General features: G+C 39.7%; 1 protein-coding gene across 1 annotated transcript in view; it reads right to left on the bottom strand.

The window, feature by feature from the left end:
• DLGAP4 (DLG associated protein 4) overlaps positions 1 to 23,054 on the bottom strand; it is a 271,853-nt gene that overhangs the window by 207,062 nt on the left and 41,737 nt on the right. Inside the window, exons 3-5 of the mRNA XM_053716125.1 lie at positions 8,691 to 8,805; positions 7,349 to 7,788; positions 7,128 to 7,309 (exon numbers count right to left, since the gene is read on the bottom strand). Of these exons, the coding sequence (XP_053572100.1) occupies positions 7,128 to 7,309; positions 7,349 to 7,788; positions 8,691 to 8,805 (737 nt within the window). The remainder of the gene's footprint in view (positions 1 to 7,127; positions 7,310 to 7,348; positions 7,789 to 8,690; positions 8,806 to 23,054) is intronic.

Below are 23,054 nucleotides of genomic sequence, written 5' to 3'. Positions count from 1 at the left end.
CTAGGCTGAATCCCCAAGGAACCACTAAGGCATCTATCAGCTCTGCCTGGGAATCCCTGGACCTCCATCCGTAACGAGGTAGTTTGCAATTGAGTCTGGATGCCATGAGATCTATCTCTGGCGTTCCTCATCTGTGACAAATCGCCGCAAACACTTCAGGGTGAAGAGACCATTCCCCCGGATGGAAGGACTGTCTGCTGAGAAAGTCCGCTTCCCAGTTGTCCACACCCGGAATGTGAATCGCTGAGAGCAAGCAATCGTGGGACTCCGCCCACTCCAGAATCCGAGACACCTCCCTCATCGCGAGGGAGCTCCTCGTACCCCCTGATGGTTGATGTAAGCCACGGAGGTAATGTTGTCGGTCTGGAAAAGGATGAAACTGACTGACCACAGAGAAGGCCAAGCCTTCCGAGCATTGTAGATTGCTCGTAGTTCTAGCATGTTGATCGGAAGGAGAGACTCCTCCCTGGACCATTTTCCTTGTGCCATCCTGGCACCCCAAACAGCTCCCCATCCTGACAGACTGGCGTCCGTGGTCACAATCTCCCAGGACGGTCTCAAGAAGGATGTCCCCATGGACAGCTGCTCCGGACAAATCCACCAAGAGAGGGAATTCCGAGTCCGGCATCCAGGGATATCAGCTGTGATAGATCTGAATGATCACCATTCCACTGTCTCAACATGCACAATTGAAGAGTTCTGAGGTGTAACCTGGCGAATGGGATGACATCTATGCTCAACACCATGAGACCTATCACCTCCATACATTGAGCCACCGATGGGCTTGAGGAGGACTGAAGGGCAAGACAGGTGGACGCAAGCTTCCTGCGCCGCTGATCTGTGAGAAATATCTTCATGGACATAGAGTCTATTATCGTGCCCAGGAACTCCACCCTGTTGCTGGAAACCAGGGAACTCTTTCCTGAGTTGATCTTCCAACCGTGAGATTGGAGCAGAAGAAGAAGAGCCCTTGAATGATCCTCTGCGAAACTGAACCAGGATGTCGTCCAGGTAACGTGCCACCGTAACGCCCCTGGATCTGGCCACTGCAAGCAGCACCCCCAGAACCTTCAGGAAGACTCTCGGGGCCGTTGCTAGACCAAAAGGAAGGGCCACAAACTGGAAGTGTTGGCCAGAAATGCAAATCTTAGGAACCTGAAGTGATCCCTGTGGATTGGCACATTAAGGTAAGCATTCTTCAAGTCTATAGTCGTCATGAACTGTCCCCTTTGAACTAGGGGCAGAATAGATCTGATTGTTTCCATTTTGAATGATGGAACACTCAGAAACTTGTTTAAACACTTTAGGTCCAGAATCGGGCGGAATGTGCCCTCCTTCTTTGGAACCACAAAAAGGTTGAAATAGTACCCTAGACCCCTCTCTGCTAGGGGTACTGGTATGATAACTCAGAGATCTCTCACAAACTCTAGAAAGGCCTCTCTCTTCTCTGGTCTTGAATGCAGGTTTGACAGGAGGAATCTGGCCTGTAACCCTGGGAGACCACTTCTAGAACCCAAGGGTCTTGAATGTCCTGCAACCATGTGTCTGAGAATAGAGATAATCTGCCCCCTATGTGATCTGGAGATCAGTCGGAAGCCGCCCCTTCATGCTGATTTCGTCTCGGCGGGCTTCTTGCTCTGCTTAGACTTGTTCCAAGATTAAGCCGGCTTCCAAGATCCCTTGGACTGGTCCGCTTTTGCGGCAGGTTGCTGGCGCTGGGCCTTGTCCGAACGAAAGGGAAGAAAAGTAGATCCTTTAGGCTTAGCCTTCTTATCCTGCGGTAGGAAAGCTCCCTTGCCTCCCGTAACCGTGGATATAATCAAATCCAATCCTGGACCGAACAGGATCTTTTCTTGAAAAGGCAAGGACAACAGCCTCGCCTTAGAGGTCATGTCCGCCGACCAAGATTTTAGCCACAGAGCCCTGCGCGCTAAAACAAAAAAACCTGACACCTTAGCATTCAGGCAAATATTTTGCATATTGGCATCACAGATGAAAGAATTGGCGATCTTCAGTGCCTTAATCTTCTCCTGTATCTTGTTGATGGATGTCTCCTGCTCGACCATTTCACACAGGGATTCACACCAATATGTTGCAGCTCCAGTGACCGCCGCAACGGCCGCTGCTGGCTGAAAAACAAACCCTGTGTGCTGAAACATCTTTCTCAACATGTTTTCCAGCTTTTTATCCATGGGCTCCTTAAATGACGACCTATCCTCGAGGGGAATAGTCGTCCACTTTGCGAGCGTAGAGATAGCCCCATCCACCTTAGGGATGGTCCCCCACAGCTCAAGCTGAAAATCCGGAACGGGGAACAGTTTTTTAAAGGAAGAAGGGGAAAAGGGAGAGCCTAATTGCTCCCATTCGTTCTTAATAATATTAGCCATCTTAACGGGAACCGGGAAAGACTGAGGTACTACCTTGTCCTCGTATACCTTGTCAAGCTTAGGAATCGCAGGTTCCTCTGGTATCTTAGGTTCCGGAACCTCCAGAGTAGCAAGCACCTGCCGTAGTAGAAAGCACAAATTCTCCATCCTAAACCTATAACCAGGCTCCTCCGCCGCTGGAGGTTTAGATGACACTGACTCCGACCCAGAAGGAGCCTCCTCCAAAGAGTCGGAGTGGGCCCCGTCATCGTATAGAGTCTCTGGATCTCCCATCGGCGAGGACAAACCCTGGGCCGGGCTGCTATGATAAACCCTACGCTTGCGCTTAGCAGAATGTGGTAAGGCATGGATCACTTTCTAAACCGCCGATTCCAGTTGGTCCACAAAGTCTGACGGCCAACGAATCTCTCCCAAAGGAGTAACGATTGGACCCCGGGGCGCTGCATGTGCAGTCAGAGATGAATGTAGGGAACGCACCTCTCAGGACGAAGAACCCTCAGAGGTGGACGGCTCAGTAGTACTAGACCTCCGTTTACATTTAGAAGTTGTAACTTTATCAAGGCATGTGGAACATAGTTGAGCAGGCTGATCTACCAGAACCTCCTCACAATAAACACAGGAATGAGACTTTATTAAGGAAGGAGAGCCTTCCAACGCGTCAGAGTCCTCCATAGTTTGCGCGCTTGGTTAGACAAACTTTATTAATTAAAAGGCACCTTTATACCACCAATGGCCGGGGCACTCACCACCTCCCAGGGCCCAGACTACAGAAACCGCTACGTCTCCTGTGACACAGATCAACGGAAAGGATAGATAGCCACACCCAGTCACCTGGAATGTCTGGTAGAACCGCCCGTGCACTAGGGAAAAACGCACCAAAAAATGGCCGCGCAAAGTTTCCGCAAGTATCCTGAAAGTTCCACACATTGCCAGAGCCTCATCTCGCACATAACGCAGAAATGACACAATAAACAATATCATGTATAAACCTCCCCTGTTCAATAATCCCCCTTCCAGGAATATTAACCCTTGATTCTGTAAAGATAAAAGGCGCCACACTGTGACCCTGTCTTCTATGTTATCATTATTAATAAAAAATGAAACAATCTTACCAGAATCTACGCCATGGAACAGGAACACGGCCCTTCAATTGTGACAGGTTAGTAGCCTCGCTCCTGACATGGACTTGAGTGAAGAAAGCAGGCAGCGAAACTCGTCAACGCTGATTGCTTATGGAGCTGTTAATATGAGTCGGGATGGTTTCGCAGAAAGACTCTCCCTGCATCTCCGGACTCTAACTTTCTCCCAGACTCTCACTGAGAGGCTGACAGGACTACTTAAAACTCCAGTCCCACTGCGAAGAGTACTACCCTCCATAAGAGACTACTCCGAAACTCTGGCACTCCTCTGCCATCCTCCTGTGACGAAAGGCAAAGAATGACTGGGGGATGAGGGAAGTGGGAGAGGTATTTAAGCCTTTGGCTGAGGTGTCTTTGCCTCCTCCTGGTGGCCAGGTTCTTAATTCCCAATAGTAATGAATGAAGCTGTGGACTCTCCTCACCTTTAGATGGAAATTTAGCACTTTCTGCTTTTCAGAACATGAAAAGCACCACCTGACTTCTCAAGGCTAACTCTGCTATAGATCTTTCACTAATTGGCTTTAGCTGATAACAACTACAAAACAGAGTGCTTTATAGTAACTTTATGACTGTGCCTAGCCTTGTTGTCTGCTGACTAAAGCCCAGATTGGCTCCTCTAAATAAGGCAAATGGTGGGTGGAGATTGTTTATTGAAAAATAGCTGCTGTAATATATGTTAATTTGTTTTAAAAACTTTAAGACTTGGCTGGCATGTTATTCTATAGTAACACAACAGAAATGTATTGTAATTATAAGGTGTTTACTGTCTCTTTAAAGTTCATTGGAACTAAACAGCAATGTGTCAGCGCTCATGGTGTCTGTAGTCTAAGATCAACTGATCTGTAATATAAACTTAGTGAGTATTCCTTCCTATACACCTATATCATGATCTGACTTTAATTTGCATGATTCGCACAATGAAAAAATATTGGAAAAATAAATTCCAGAAACTTCTACCTATCAAGGGCTAGATTGCGAGTGGAGCACAATTTATCAATCCTGGTCAAGTGTAAACTATGCAAGATGAAGGCTTTTTGCACACGTCGGGTTGGGATTGTAGATGAAAGTAAAAAGTTTTTGTGCAAGTGAAAACCCGATGTAAACTAAAAAATATTGCAATATATTAATATATAAAAATATGTATTTACAATAAAAATTACATTATCCTGTAAGTGAACATTGGAATGTTAAATATGTACAGTACAGTAAAATAAATAAATACATATGTATACATATACATATATATATATATATATATATATATATATATATATAGTGAAGATTGGAGTAGCCGTGTTAGTCCAGTAGATAAGATGCTCAAAAAACAAAGTATTGCAGTATGCAGTGATACCTTTTTTATTAGACTAACATAATATTTCAAAGACAAGCTTTCGAGAGTTTTCCTCTCTTCCTCAGGTCTAAAGCAATACTGATAGGATCAGTATTGCTTTAGACCTGAGGAAGAGAGGAAAACTCTCGAAAGCTTGTCTTTGAAATATTATGTTAGTCCAATAAAAAAGGTATCACTGCATACTGCAATACTTTGTTTTTCGAGCATTATATATATATATATATATATACATATATATGTTACAGTTGAAGTGCAGAAATCAGTTAATGTGCACATTACCTAGCTAATCTGCAGATTAACTAGGGTGATCAGTTAAAGTGCAGAAACATTGTTTCATTTATCAAATTACCTAGGAAATCTGCAAATTACCTAGATAATCTGTATAATTACCTAATAGGCACTAGTTAAAGTGCAAAAAATGCACTTTAGCGGTAACATATATATAAACTAAAGGGAGTCCCATGGTTTTCCCTATGATAATCAGTTCATATCACTTTTTTTTAGAGAGCCTGGGGCACTTTCTTCTGAAAATGGAGGTAAAAACAAAATCTTAAAGGGCAGTGCGGCGCACTTTATGCATCATTCATTGCCCAGACACACTTCAACTTCTTAACAAGTTTATAGTAGTTTTCCCAAGGGTATAACAACTGCTCTCATTCTGTTTTTGCATTTATTAGCATCTTGGCCTCTACACTTCTAAGCATTGTATATTTCCCATTCTGCATTCTGAATTGTTACAGAATCGACTTCCCTGCAACCCATTGTGGAATTATGCAATGAGCACAAATAAATGAAAGAACATCGTACTGAGAATGTGAAATATCTGCCATTCTAGCTGTAATGTATCTGTGATAATACAGTTGAAAAACAAATAATACACTTTCAAGCACTTTAGCTTTTTAGAAGAATGTTCAGATTTCGGCCGAGGGCAGATACGCTCCAGAGGGCTCTGTTCTAATCAGAGCCTCGGGCGCCGCAACTGCCTCTGGGAACCTTACCATGGGTCACAGCCCGCACGTCTTGAAATTCTCTGTCTGGGAAATTATCTATCGAATCTATCTATTTATTATAGATTCGATAGATAGATAATTTCCCAGACAGAGAATTTCAAGACATGCGGGCTGTGACCCATGGTAAGGTTCCCAGAACCAGTTGCGGCGCCCGAGGCTCTGATTAGAACAGAGCACTCTGGAGCGTATCTGCCCTAGGCAGAAATCGGAACATTCTTCGGCTTCTTTTTAAATAAACAGTTTACATGAGAGAAGCAAACTTTTCCAACTTTAACTACACGGAAGCAGTTAATGTGCACATTACCTAGGTAAAGTGCAGATTCTGCACTTTAACTGAGCAAATCAGTTAATCTGCAGATTAGCTAGGTAATGTGCACATTAACTGTTTCTGCACTTTAACTGTAACATATATACACACACACATATATATACATATTTAGACATGTATCTGTATGTATCTCTATGTTAAACACTGGAGACCTCATATCTTTAAGCCCTTATAACTTTTTAATGCAATTATTAAAACATTTTTTTATCAGACAGTGTTATTATGAGTGTAACTGTACTTTTAAATGTATTTTTGATGTGTTTTGTGACACTTTTTTGTCTTGCGTTACAGTTAACCAGAGCTCGGAAGTCGTGCTAACCCAACGCGAGTTAAATTAGATTGCACTCAAGCGAATGCTTTTACTTTTAACTTATAATAAGTGCACTATTTGCATTGCGTGCAAAAATATGAAAAAAATGTAATATCGTTTGCAAGCAACACTGTGCGCCACTCGTAAGCTTGCCCCAAATAAGGTAGAACTTGAAATGGAGAATGAGAAGTAGAAGAGGATGAATCTTTTATAATATGGTATAAAACTAATATCCCATTGGGATCTCACAACACAATGATAGAGAAAAGAGTAGCTCTACGCAAGGGATATTTGGAAAAATAGGGTGGGCTACACATATGATGCAAAAGGAGACATTAGAGGGAAAGGTTATATGGAGACATTGGAGATTGAAGAGCAAAGTTTGATTAAGTAATGTAGGTCAATGAAAGGAAGGATTTAATTGAGCAAGGGGAGGAATTTAACAGAGGTGTTATTTGGATTTATAGTTATTAGAAGGATTTGAATAGACGAAAATATGGAGTTATATGGAATAATGACAGAAGTTATAGGAAGAAGTTATATGAAGAAACGTGATTGTGCCCGTCCTTCCGCTATACACTAATTCTTCATTCTACACTCACCGATGTGTCTGGGGAGAGTCCTGCTGGTGATGGGGAGCGGGGGAGACATGGACTGCAGGGAAGTTGTATCATCATCCTGGGAGCAGCCGGCTTGAATAGCACGGAGGTAGCTGTGACTGCGTGAACGGAAGTAACTGGGCAGGTTGAGGTCAAATGCCTCACTGAAGGATGACTCAGACTCTCTTAACAATGGCTGGCACAATGGGTAACGCAAAATTGGCTCTGCCATAGTCTGATTTAATGGAAACCGGTCTCTTTGCTCTTCTGTTGTCTGGTCTAATGTATACTGTTCTCTTTGTTCATCAGATGCCTGGCTAAGCGGATATCGTTCCATTTGCTCTTCTGGTACTTGGCATAGTGGGTACCTTTCTCTCTGCTCCTCTACTTCCTGGCATATCTGGTACCTATCCCTTTGTTCTTCAGGCATCTGCAACAATGTGTACCTTTCCCTTTGTTCCTCCACATCCTGGCATAGCTGGTATCTTTCCCTCGACTCTCCTGGAACTTGGCACAGCGGGTACAGCTCCATCTGCTCTTCTGGGACTTGACACAGTGGGTATCGATCCCTCTGTTCCTCTACTGTCTGGCACAGCTGATATCGATCCCTTTGCTCTTCTGTTTCTGGCGTCTGGTACTGTAGAATACATCTTGGTTCTGTATCCTAGACAGGAAGAGGAAACAGATAATGATATAATTCTCAAGTCTACTGGTCAGTGAGAAATACAGTTAATCATTCCTAATACATACAAGATAATTCCTCACTACAATAGTTCATACCCATCACATCTGACTCTCATTACTGGCTGAGCTTTTAGCCTTTTATCTTAAATAGTTGTCTTCATATTCTCCCACCAAGCTCTTCTGCTGCACATCAGAGAGAAACCTATGCTCCTCATCATATATATTTCTCTGGATTGCCCATAAGTAACAGGTACATCCTCCCGAATGCAAAAGAAAGTTCTTACTACGTTGCTCTAAGCAACCTTGCCGCTCACGTTGACAATATTATGGCGCTATAATAAATTATTGTAGTCCACCAATTACGGAAGTAAAGTAGTCCTCCCTCATGCCTTAATACAGATTTTAAACTTTCATGATTCAGATACAGCATGCAATTTTTAACAAATTTCCAATGTACTTGTATCATCACATTTGCTTTGTTTTCTTGTTATTCTTTGTTGAAAGCTAAACCTGGGTAGGCTCAAACTGATTTCAAAGCCGTTGAAGAACGCTTCTTATGTCAGTGCATTTTGACAGTCTTTCACAGTTAGACAACGTTAGTTCATGTGTGCCATATAGATAAACATTGTGATCACTCCTGTGGTGTTATTTATGAGTGAGCACTAATTGGCTAAAATGCAAGTCTGTCAAAAGAACTGAGATAATGGGTAGTCTGCAGAGGCTTAAATACAAGGTAATGATATGGGTAAAAAGTGTAATATAATAGTGTTGGTTATGCAAAACCGGGGAATGGGTAATAAAGGATTATCTATCTTTTTAAACAGTAAAATATTTTGAGTAGACTGTCCCTTTAAGCTTTACTTATATAGAGTCTCTTCTCACCTGACACAAGCTGCTCTCCTCAGTTATACTCTCTGTTAGCTGATTGTATTCTTCATCCCAACTCTGGAACTTTGGGGGGGATAGAATGTCCAAGGAATCCACATGGTCAAGACTTCTAGAAAGATACAACAAAAATAAGATATTAGTACATAGTTTTAATAAAAAAATAGAAACACATGGCTAGAGACGTTATTAGGGAAGGAATGTATGAAAGTAGCTACATGTATAAAATCACATCACATCAAAATTAAACATTCATGATTCAGATAGAGCACACATCCATTTATCTAAATATGCACAATCTTTTTATATACACACTTTCTAATGAACCAGCTGCTACTGAGCATGTGCAAGATTCACAGAAGATGCCTATATGCATTTTGTAATTGGCTGATGGTGGTCACATGATTTAGGGGAAGGAAAATCAAACTAACTTTGAAATTTGTCAGAAAAAAATCAACTAATCTTGTGAAATTCAAACTAAATGCTTTTGCATCGTCTTTCTATTATGCATTTATTTATTTACTATTCTACTCTGTTTAGTGGCATGCAATAAACTTTGTATCACAACTATGCATTTTTTGCACAAATCTCACCCTGAAGTAAACCATTCATTACACTTATTTTTATTTTCAATCTAAAAGAGGGAAATCTAAAATATAGCACCGTTTTTGCCTGTGCTAAATAAATCTATTTTCTTGTCAACAAGTGGCACACTATTTAGCGCTTTCGCTTGCGTGCAAACGCTGCCAGTAGTAAACTTATAATGCGCGCATGTTACCACATGTATTACAAGTTGAAAATAAATTGTATGAGCGGAAGCGAAACCCGACTGGCACTAACCTCAGGACTTCAGATATCGCAATTGTGCTAACTTCTTCTCCACATAGACTTTAATAGAAAAAAAATTCTTTTTAAAAAAAATAATATATATAATAATAATATATATATATACAGTTGTAAGAAAATTATTCAACCCCCATTGCAAATCAGGTTTATTGTCAAAATTTACAGACCATGGGCCTATTTATCAAATGTCTGTCCGACATGATCCGATCAGTGGACAGACTTCGCTAAATGCGGACAGCAATACACTCTCCGCATTCAGCATTGCACCAGCAGTTCTTGTAAACTGCTGGTGCAACGCCGCCCCCTGCAGATTCACGGTCAATCGGCCGCTAGCAGGGGGTGTCAATCAACCCGATCGTATTCGATCGGGTTGATTTTTGCCATTCTCTGTCCGCCTCCTCAGAGCAGGCGGACAGGTTATGGAGCAGCGGTCTTTATGGAGCAGCAGTGTTTCATACAGAGCTTGATAAATATGCCCCTGAGTCCCCCACCTCTGCCAACTCATAGTAGGTAATATTTGTAATCATCATGTAAATACTCTAGTTTTCACAAGAGGGGCTGCAAAATACATCCCTCATTGTAAATAATGTTGTCCCTTTACTTTTCTTAAAGTTACTGATGCAGAATATATCAATCAATAATCAATGAGTACCGGCGCCTTTTTTTTTTTTGAGTACCGGCGCCTTTTTTTTTTTTAAAAAACATTGTATATACATCCATTCATAATGTGAATATACATTTAGACATGTATATACACATTATAGCCCTTTCCAGTCAAACACCTTGTCATATACCATATACCTTTTACCCCTTATAAAAAAAAATTATATATATATATATATATATATATATATATATATATATATTACACTTTGGTTTAATGTATTTTTGGTTAAGGGCAACTTTTTAGCCTTAACCCTTTACACAAGTTTTTCAGTCACGCTAACCTGACGAGTGCAAATTTAGATTACTTTTTACTTGTAATACACAAGTTAGTGCTGGTGAGATATTGCACGCTAACGTTAGCTTGCCACTTGTAATCTAGCGCTTTGTAGGCTTGTTTGTGATCACAAATAAAGATATGGGAGTTGCCACAGTCTCCCAGTGAGCAACGAATATCTAGGTTTGCAACCTTAACAAACTGATATCACAATATAAAGCAGGATTAACATAGAATTGGCAACACATAATTTTTACTTTTGTATTCACACTGTATTCTATATATTCTATCATCATATTCACAAAACAAAACAGCAAATTGTCTTGTTAGAAATGCTTTTTTATTACCCTTTGTGCAAAACTAATTAGCAGCAGGGATTTGGAAAGGGGAATCTTCTTTGAGAACAAGTGAAGTTAAAAAGGTATGGACTTTGCTTAGTGTGATATTTCCATATTACCATGGGCATGTAATGGACTTACTATCAAGATGTGGCTTGGGTTTCTATCCATGGAAAGCAGTAAACCTACCAATCTACTCATACTACACTTCATATCAAGAAACAAAAGTGAATTCAGGTAGCTTTACATCAAACCAACTGCAAACAAACACAATATGTTGATTACACGGCATTCATGTTCATGACAGTAGAAAACACAACACCAATTGAGATGCTAAGGACAGGGGATGAATGGAACAGTGGTTCATACAAATTTAAATGTAAACCAATTACACTAACTAGAGCATGGCATATAGCAAGACACTTAGGTAAACCACCATTCATCAAGACAGCAACACAAAACTCAAACTGCAGCAACTATAGTTGATGACAACAGAGGATGGGTAGGTGGCATAGACACAGATAGACCAACTGAAACAAATAGAATCCTTACAGCATAGGATTTGAATTTTCAGATGGTCTCTTTCTAGTAACTGCTTCAGGTGCAACATATGTTCCACTGTCATTAGGTGGAAACTTAGATGGTGGGATGTTCAATAACTCACCAACTAGGCTAATATATGACTATCAACATGGTGGAAAGACAGTAGCTGGCTTAGAACACACAACCAACTTTGCAGATGAAAATATTGTAGGTACACAGCAAGGAGCACACTATAGAAACACAGATGGTAAATACTCAACAAATGCAGATAAAAATAAAGTGCAAGAAGGATTTGGAACCAACACCTACCAACCAAATACATGTTTCAACACGGCACACATTACATGCCCAAATGGACCTATATGGGACAAAACACCACACACTGATCACAGGAGAATCGATTACAATGCATAATTTCAGCTACTTGACAATCCTCCAGGTCAGTTGCTAGTGAAACTAACTCCAGTACTCACAGACAAGTATGATCAAAATGCACAAACTGAAAGTAGGGTAGTAACCTTCGCACAGTTCTTCTGGAAAGGGATACTCACATTCAAAGGAAAACTAAGGACACCACAAACATTTAACAGGGTATATTACAATGCACCACAATGCAGGGTAATGGGGTGATTATGAAAAGACAGAAGCGGTACCCAAGCAAAATGGAGACATACACAGCCCTAAACCACCATTTATATTAAACTTCACAGCCCTAAACTACAGGCTAGACTATCAAGGGCTAGGAGAATTCTCCTTTGTATTCTCCTCCAAGTTCTCAGCAACTCGCCCTTGTAGAGGCGCACCTGTGCGCACAAATTTATAAAAAAATTGCACATAATAATTTGCGCTGTTTGGAAGGCGAGCTGGGGCAGATTATGTTGAATTTCTCTATGCAAAAAAAGCAAGTTCTCTTAATTTATCATTTTAAACCCGTGTTTTTTTAGGTTTTATTTTTTGCCCTCTTCAAATAATCTACTACATTTGTGTTTTACATGGGGCACATTTGAGCATCAATTTTAGTGTATTGCCACAATACAAACTTTGTTATAATAGTGACCCTATATAACCGTAACACATTCAAATTGTTAATACAATTTTTGATCTAATCTTATATTTGTTGCCATATGTATCTAGCAAAAGATAGGCCCACTAGAATCAGAATCAGTAATACATCAGAAATATATGTGAACATGACACAAGCTCAAAAACATAATAAGTTCTAATGCTGTTCTTCACAGTACCTATGGAGAACTATAATGCACATATTTGTAGGAGAACTTTGCATTCTCTAAAGGCGGAAAAAAAAGATAAATGGTTAAATTAGTAACTGGGCATAATGCTAAGGTGGAATTTAGGAAATGCAACTAAAACTATCAAATTTAACCATTTTTTAAACACACTGGTGCGCCTTAGTGAAAGCGATCGAAGTGAGAGGAATGTATAGTCGGACTTGCCCAATTTTACGTGCACTTTCCAAAAGAGGGGATTCAGTCATATGCATATTTATGAACACAATTTTAGGAGAATTTCTTTAATATATCCTGCTCTAAAAGTTTCTAAAAGTTTCACACTTTACAGACCTAAACCACCAATCGTACCAAACTTCACAGACCTAAACCACCAATCATACCAAACTTCACAGACCTAAACCACCAATCATACCAAACTTCACAGATTAAACCACCAATCATACCAAACTTCACAGACCTCAACCACCAATCATACCAAACTTCACAGACCTAAACCACCATCAATACCAAACTTTCTAGACCTAAACCACCAATCAGCCCTAAACAATTAAACATACAAACTTTTGCAACCCTAAACTACCAAAAGTATCAAACTTTACAGACATAAAGCTCCAACAATACAAACTTCACAGACCTAAACCACCAATCATACCAAACTGCACAGACCTAAACCACCATCAATACCAAACTTCACAGACCTAAACCACCAATAATGACAAATCTCACATCCCTTAATCAGCAATAATACTAAACTTCATGGCCCTAACCCACCAACAATACCAAAATTCAACATATTAAACTACCAATTATACACATTTAACAAACCAGTAATGCTACAAACCTAACTCCCTAATAATGCTTTAATCCACAGCACTAAATACAAAAAACATCAAACACCACAGACCTAGCACATCAATAAGATGATAGCTGCAACACGCCAAAACATCAAACATAACAGACAATACCATCACATCTGTAAAAGCCAATAAACCCAAAACCAATATGTTCTTTTAAAGGGCCTGTGGTATGGTCTAATTGTGTGATTGTTATCTACTACAAAGAGTTTAATGGTTAATCGATAGCACAGCTTATTAAATTCAATATCAGTTTCCAGTATGTTCAGTCAAACTGCTGAGTTATTCTATGAAACTTTAGCAAAGGCACCTAGTCTCTCAATTATTTGGCTGTCTCACACGAGTTGGTAAGAGTAAAAAAAATGTTAGTGAATCTTTCACATAAATTTCTAACAGAAGTCTAAATGGAACTGTACATTACAAAGGCAATGTCACTTAATCATATAGTCAGTTACCACAGTAAACATCAATGCTCTAATACAACTAACCCCATACTGTGTTTGTAACATATCAATAACATCAACCAACACAAAATAACATTTAGTAGACAAGTTAAATCCTCATCATCAGAAATCACTTACATTACACATCAACATACTGTCACAGCTGTAGTACTAATACCCAACTCAAAACCACAAACCGCAAACACACAGCCAGCCCAACAGTAGCACCACTCAGTTCAGTCAAGGACACAGAGTGTCGGGGGGGGGGGGGGGAGGTTCTTTCTGGAATTTGCTCCTTGTATCAATGCATAGGCACTCAGCAGAGTCCCTCTTGTGATGTCAATGAGATGCTTTTGTAAATGATGTGCAGCTCATGTGTACAACATGCAACTTTTTGCTACCGTACAAGTTGCCACTGATGTCATGTCTGGTGCATTATACCCTAATTATAAAAAGTTAATAATTATAGCACACACAACTTAACCCCGTCCGAATCATACAAAGCGAGGAGTTAACCAATATACTCTTATTACCATAAATACACAAAGTATTAACCACCCTATTTCAAGAAACCTCGGTAGTGCAATCATTTCACCACTTTATTGCCAGTAACTCATGTACAGGGATTTTATACCAATATTTTGACTCACAAAGCACAGATTAAGGGCCAGATTACAAGTAAACTTTTAACGTAGGTGGGTTAGCAAGTTGGAATTAAAAAGTTAGCATGCAAGCAAACTACAAATGCGTGCTAACTTTAGGACTTCATAAATTGTGACTTTGTTTACTTCTTCTCCCCATAGACTTTAATGGAGCGTGCTGTTAAAAAAAGCAACTTGCGCACTAATCCGACACTGCATTAGAACAACTGCGCTAAAGCCAAAAGTAGTTATTAATATTTAACATTCCCATGTTCTTCACATAGAAGAAATGTTTTTTTTTTTTTTTTAAATATTTATTTATATATATCTGATTATTTTTTGCAAAATATATATTTATATGAATACAGGTATGTATATATACACATAGAGTATATATATATATATATATATATACACACGTATATATATACACACATATATATATATATATATACACGTATATACAGTATCTCAGAAAAGTGAGTACACCCCTCACATTTTTGTAAATATTTTATTATATATTTTCATGTGACAACACTGAAGAAATTACACTTTGCTACAATGTAAAGTAGTGAGTGTACAACCTGTATAACAGTGTAAATTTGCTGTCCCCTCAAAATAACTCAACACACAGCCATTAATGTCTAAACCGTTAGCAACAAAAGTGAGTACACCCCTAAGTGGAAATGTCCAAATTGGGCCCATATAGCCAGTTTCCCTCCCCGGTGTCATGTGACTCGTTAGTGTTACAAGGTCTCAGGTGTGAATGGGGAGCAGGTGTGTTAAATTTGGTGTTATTGCCTTCACACTCTCATACTGGTCACTGGAAGTTCAACATGGCACCTCATGGCAAAGAACTCTCTGAGGATCTGAAAAAAAAAATGTTGCTCTACATAAAGGTGGCCTAGGTTATAAGAAGATCCAAGACCCTGAAACTGAGCTGCAGCACAATGGGCAAGACCATACAGCGGTTTCACAGGACAGGTTCCACTCAGAACAGGCCTCGCCATTGACCACCAAAGAAGTTGAGTGCACAGGCTCAGCGTCATATCCAAAGGTATATTTGGGAAATAGACGTATGAGTGCTGCCAGCATTGCTGCAGAGGTTGAAGGGGTTGGGGGTCAGCCTGTCAGTGCTCAGACCATATGCCACACACTGCATTAAATTGGTCTGAATGCCTGTCGTCCCAGAAGGGAGCCTCTTCTAAAAATGATACACAGAAAGTCTGCAAACAGTTTGCTGAAGACAAGCAGACTAAGGACATGGATTACTGGAACCATGTCCTGTTGTCCGATGAGACCAAGATAAACTTATTTGGTTCAGATGGTGTCAAGTGTGTGTGGCGGCAACCAGGTGAGGAATACAAAGACAAGTGTGTCTTGCCTACAGTCAAGCATGGTGGTGGGAATGTCATTGTCTGGGCCTGCATGAGTGCTGCCGGCACTGGGGAGCTACAGTTTCTTGAGGGAACCATGAATGCCAACATGTACTGTTACATACTGAAGCAAAGCATGATCCCCTCCCTTCGGAGACTGGGCAGCAGGGCAGTATTCCAACATGATAACAACCCCAAACACACCTCCAAGATGACCACTGCCTTGCTATAGAAGCTGAGGGTAAAGGTGATGGACTGGCCAGGCATGTTTCCAGACCTAAACCCTATTGAGCATCTGTGGGGCATCCTCAAACGGAAGGTGGGGGAGCGTAAGTTCTCTAACATCCACCAGCTCTGTGATGTCGTCATGAAGGAGTGGAAGAGGACTCCAGTGGCAACCTGTGAAGCTCTGGTGAACTTCATGCCCAAGAGGGTTAAGGCAGTGCTGGAAAATAATGGTGGCCACACAAAATATTGACACCTTGGACCCAATTTGGACATTTCCACTTCGGGGAACTTTTGTAGCCAACGGTTTAGACATTAATGGCTGTGTGTTGAGTTGTTTTTGAGGGGGCAGCAAATTTACACTGTTATACAGGCTGTACACTCACTACTTTACTTTGGTGCAAAGTGTCATTTCTTCAGTGTTGTCACATGAAAAGATATAATAAAATATTTACAAAAATCTGAGGGGTGTACTCATTTTTGTGATATACTGTATATATATATATATATATATATATATATATATATATATATATATATATATATATATATATATATATATATATAATCAAGAACAATAAGGAGAGGACGCAATTGCTAGTGGAGTTAAATAAGTTGCATATAAGCACAACTGCTCAAGCAATAACTAAGTTAGTATGGTGCAGACCCTTTTATTTAATGTATCATGTACACAAAAGAGAGAGATACCTGGAATGTAATCCAGGTAGAGCAAAGACAGGGATTTCAGCACTCTTTTTGAAAAAAACTCACAAATCACTTTAATCCATTTGGGTAATTTTAATTGTGAAAGTCAACTCCTCCACACTATAGGGGCAGACCCATGCAAGTGTAAAAATAGTAAAGCACATAAGCATAAGATTCAACTAATTGATGACACCATTTTTGAACCTGACCGGTCAGGGGTACACGTCAAATACAGCCATAGGATAGTAAATACTGCAATTGTGTTGCCTAGTCAGAATTGTGTAGTAGTCCACTACACCCAGCTGCACACAAAACCCTCCAGACAACCAGCTGGAAGGTATAACCTGGGTAGGTTTTAGAAGGGGATCTAAGTGGCTAACTTGACGATATCTGCGATATGCAAAAGCAAAGAATATTACACATTGAGTATAGTATGCATGAATATGCTTGTACAAAATTGTATCGTAGGTTATATCAAGTGAGACCACCTCTAGTCATGCTACACCCAGCTGCTCTCAACACCCCTAAGTATGAGGGGCATAACGCTGTGCAGGTGGTATTAGGGATCTAAGCGGACAGGCAGGTGGACCCCCTGAATATGTACAAGGTCAAACGAGTAGGCACAAGTAATAAAAGTGTCGTTCATACAATATTGTTCATCTAGCAACCATCCGTCATATATATATATACAATTCCACAGGAAAGTCTGCAGGCAAGATGCAAAGATGTTAAAGCACAAATGCAGAAAGCATGTTAGTGTTGTCGGATATAAGCAAGCGTAAGCCAAGTTGAATTAGGTAGAACACAGTCTTAGCAAGAAATGTATGACTCCAAGCAGAGACTAATTCAAATTTCTCAGTCTTTTCATGGCAAAAGGCAGCTCCTTTTCCATATTAATGCAACTTGTGACTTTAGTGCCGTAAGTTCCCTTAGTAGGGTCACCCATTCATAACTGGTATTTTGACAAGTGCCGTGGTTTTCATATATCAGATGTCAACATTTGTATGCTAATACGACCTTGCTTTCGGACACTCTAGCACTACGTGTCCACGTTGATGAGTGCTTCTCATACTCGTTAGCGTTCCATACAGGTAGCGACCTCCATCGCCAAAACCAAACGATAGCGGTACTCCACGTGTATCACGTGACCTGGTCGGCTCAGGTCGACTGGAATTCAGACCGGGCTTCGTCAGGGCGTTATTCTGCTTTGATCCATGCATCCTGTTTTATAGTTTGGATGCATTGCGCCTCTGCTGGAAGGTGAAGGTTTAGCATATTGCTGCAACAGCTTACAATAATTTAAAGTAATATTACTTACATACTATTGTTTACAAATTTAAAAACAACCTAGGTTGAAAATACTGTTAATTGACACTGATAACATTTATATTAAACTGTTAAAAACAAAGATAAATTCAAATAGTCATCGCAGAGTTGTTATAACAATTTCTAAAGACTTAGATATAGTACAGGAAGACCTTAATTGTGCTTACTCATATAGAGTATGGAAAAAGTATTTTATTATATCCATACCTTATATGACCATGGGCATTTTTATTGGAAGCAAGCCATATCTAATTTATCGTTGAGACCATGTAGAATTTGTGTCTCAAGAATTGAGATCCACCTGCACTCCTTCCTTAGGTATTGAGGTGAGATGCGGAGCTAAATTTTGCTCTACACTCACTTTTTTGCGGCTAACGCCGGGTTTCTGAAGACCCGTAATACCAGCGTTACTGTAGGTGATCGGTGAGCATAAACTGTTCGTTAGCACCGCACAGCCTTACCGACAAAACTCGTAATCTAGGCGATAGTTAATTAATTAATTAATTATAGACCTTATTCTGTAAGCAGAATAGATGGTATACATACAACAATATTCATAATGCCAGGTAAAATCAGCCTATATATAAAATAGAATACTGATGAACTCCATTTACATATTATATGTATAACCAAATGATACCCTGGTATAATCAAAAAGTTAACCCTATACGCTGATATATCAATTTTATTGTTAGATTCAACACTTATAAATTCATTTATTTAAGTCATAATTTTTAAATTTAAATTTTAATGTTTGATTCCAGCCATATAAGGGTATTGTTGATACTCACTAGATAGAAATATATATATATATACACACACACACAAATACACATATTTAGACATACTGTATATGTATACATTAATTAAAGCCCTACTCAGCCAAATACATTGCCATATAGCATATCCCTTTTAACCCTTATTAAAAATGATTAATATTTATACACAATATTTTGTTTTAGCAAAAAGTTTGTATATGAGTGCAATGCTTTATTTTAATATATTTATGTTGTGTGTTGCAACATTTTTATATAACCCTTACACTTACGCTAGGTCTTCAGGAGCACTAATCTGTTGACATCAAATTTTGTTATCCGCTCAAGAGCAAGCGTTTCAATTTGTAATATGCACGCTTGTTAACACGGTAGATTTATCAAATGGCGGGCGGACATGATTCGCTGTAGCAAATCATGTCCACCTTACATCGATAAATGCTGACAGCATATGCTGTCGGCATTTATCATTGCACAAGCATTTCTGGTGAAATGCTTGTGCAATGCCGCCCCCTGCACATTCCTGGCCAATCGGCCACTAGCAGGCGATGTCAATCATCCTGATCGGATCGGGATGAATGCTGTCCGCCACCTCAGAGGTGGCGGATGAGTTAAGGAGTACTCACAGACTAGGGGGAATACAGCTTTCATAATATGTCCTTCATTCCTTTATCCATTTATTCACTATATTTAGCATTGAACAAGTAAATAAAGCACTTTATACATGAGAGAGCCTGCAACTGATAAGGGTTTATTTATCACAAGGCCCCTATGGGGTCGATTTATCAAGCTACAAATATGTATGCCCCTGCCTGCCGCAGCTCGCCGCTAGCGGAATTCATCATTGAACAAGAACGCAATTTTGCACTCTTGTGCAATGCCGCCCCCTGCCTGCGCACAGCCAATCAGACATGGGCCAATCACGCACGGGCAGGAGCTTTCATACTCCCAGGTCGGACGAGACCGGGGAGATTGAAATTCTCTACCTAAGAGGTCTGATGACTCTTGTGAGAACCTGCAGTCGAAGCTCAGCTGACTGATATTTATTTTATATACAATATAATACAAGTGAGACAAATCTGTAAAATGGGCTGCTGGCACAGGCTGCTAGCCTGCTATGAAACAAACTATTGATCCGGTGTGCAGTGAGGCTGGGTGGGAGGAACAGGGGCCTCATGTGATCTGACAGTCTACTCTGCCTTTGAATTCCTTCTTGGCGCTGCCGCTCCTCGCCCTGACACTCACTCATCACTTACTTCCTCCCAGTTCCAGCATCCTCCTATCTTTGCATGCAGCCGCGCACATGGGAATATTGAGACAGGGAAGCAGGGGCCGAACTACAGGGGGTGCAGAGTGCGCAACTGCGACCCGGCCCCCGAGGGTGGGGCTCAGCTTCAAAAACATTTTTTTTTCTTTTCAATAAAAAACGTTGACCTGCCACTGCCTACACTGATATCATGTGAGTGTGACGTGATGATTCACTAGTATCTCTGTCTCTTACTACAGGGGTTAGTGTTTCCGTTTTACCCATTGGTGCTTATGTGTGTGTGTGTGTGTATGTATGTATGTATGTGACTGTGTGTGTGTGTATTTATGCATGTATGTGTGTGTGTATGTTTGTGGAACCAGCAAATTACAGACCTTGTTACTACAGCATGGGGGGGTGGGGGATAAACAGTTTCACTATACAGTACAACTATATACAGTACAACTATATACAGTACGGGGGGCTGGACCATGTCACAGACTACTGTGGTCACTTTATAAAGTACTGGGATGGGTTGGGTCACACCAGCCATCCCACCGGCAGCTTACAGACTGTGTCACTAACTCACTATATACAATGCTGGTGGGTTAAATAGTGTCACTATATACAGTAATAGGGGGTCAGACAATCTCACAGACTGTGGGCACAGGGTACCTCCTTTTGCAGACATGTAATCTGATTCACATTTTTGTTGTTGTTGTAAATGTTAAAAATAAAATAAAAAATTATATGTATCAAAATCACCTTTTTTTGGGGGGGTGGGGGTGGGTGGGGGGCCCTTCTTAGATTCTTGCAACTGGGCCCTGAGGTTTCTAGTTACGCCTCTGCAGGGAATCAGTGGGCTGAGCGAGCTGAGAGGGACTCGAGAGGCTGGAGGCGGAGGGCGGCAAGCGGTAAAGACAGTAGTTAGGCTTGCACTCACTGCAGTCTGCAGCAGCAAGTATAGGACTAGCCTGGCTGGTCAGAGTGGTTTGTTCATTCTGGTGAGCAAAAACACAGCAGCACAGCAAGTGCATTTTATACACAGCAAGTGCATTATATACACAAATATATATACAGCAAGTGCATTATATACACAACAAGTGCATTTTATACACAGCAAGTGCATTATATACACAAATATATATACAGCAAGTGCATTATATACACAACAAGTGCATTTTATACACAGCAAGTGCATTATATACACAAATATATACACAGCAAGTGCATTATATACACAGCAAGTGCATTTTATACACAGCAAGTGCATTTTATACACAGCAAGTGCATTTTATACACAGCAAGTGCATTTTATACACAGCAAGTGCAGTGTTATGTGAAGTTACCATTGTTTGATTTGCTATGCGGCGCTACCACTGTTTGATTTGTTATGTAGAGCTCCCATTGTCTGAATTGTTATGTAGCCATACCACTGTTTGATTTGCAGGAGCGAAATTGCATGGAGGGGGGCAAGAAAATGTTTGCCCAGGGTCCAATCAATATTAAAGACGGCCCTGCTCCCTCAGACTTCAATGGTATGTGAATAGGGCGATAAAACTAACACCCATTTTCTCAAGTGCAATAACCTTACATTAAATATTAATATTTCACATACCAATGTTATTTACATAGCAGAATATGTTCTATTTATTCATAAATTAATACATATTTTTGGTAAAATATATATCTATACCTATATATATATATATATATATATATATATATATATATATATATATATATATATATATATATCAAAATAACAAGACTATTGCATTGAGCAATTATACTCAATGATACAGTATACTAAGTATCATTGCTCAATGCAATACTCTTGTTATTTTGATATCTAAATCTCTGGACTAACATGGCTACTCCAATCAACTTAATGGGTTAAGGCCCTGTTTTTGTTTATGCACCTTGTGGATTAAAGGGCTTATTTGCATCGCATCCTGCGTTGCCTGCTTCATTTCAGTATTACTATCTATCCGTAGCCAGGTTTGGTATACTGTGGACCTTTTTATATTCACTCTATTTAGCAGTGCACCAGGCAGTTATTCTGGATGGTGTGTGTCACTTTCTCTACACACACACACACACACACACACACACACACACATATATATATATATATATATAAAAATAAATATCTATTTTAAAATACTGAGAACATATTCCCCTATGTGAAGAACATTGAAATTGTACATGTTTTCAGCTAGTTAACTACTTAACTGTAAAGGGCTCCAATGCACTTTTATAAATATGTGTGTGTATGTGTGTACATATGTATTTATGTGTTAATATGTTCTTCACTTACTTTTATTCATAAATACATACATATACATATATATATATTCCTATACCTGCATATCTATTCCTATGGATATATAGGTATATTTTACATGAACAGTAGCAGAGATGTATAGAAATATATATTTCATAATAAAAAGTGCATTATTTTCTATGTGAAGAACATAGGAATGTAAACTATGCGTTTTGTGCATTGTGTTTCTCGATTTAGATCTTAACATGGTTGGGTTAGTGCACATGAAAACTTAATATTCTTAAGGCGCATTATTTAAATATATATATATATATATATATATATATATATATAAACTATTTTAAAAAATTTATAATAATTATTAAACATGTAAAATTTATAGATATATTCTATAGATTATTTTACAGTATGTTTAATATTTTTTGTGATTAATTTTAATATTTAATATTTTATCCTATATAATAAAAGGCCAAGTGTGTGTGTCCGAAGCTGTAATGTGCAGTAGAGACTGCGCGCGAGGACAAACACACCTGGCCTTCCAACTGACCTCCTCGGCGGCTCCTTCTGG

This window comes from Bombina bombina, chromosome 1 (assembly GCF_027579735.1).
Source record: "Bombina bombina isolate aBomBom1 chromosome 1, aBomBom1.pri, whole genome shotgun sequence".
NCBI lineage: Eukaryota > Metazoa > Chordata > Amphibia > Anura > Bombinatoridae > Bombina > Bombina bombina.
This window is presented reverse-complemented; position numbering and strand designations above follow the sequence as displayed.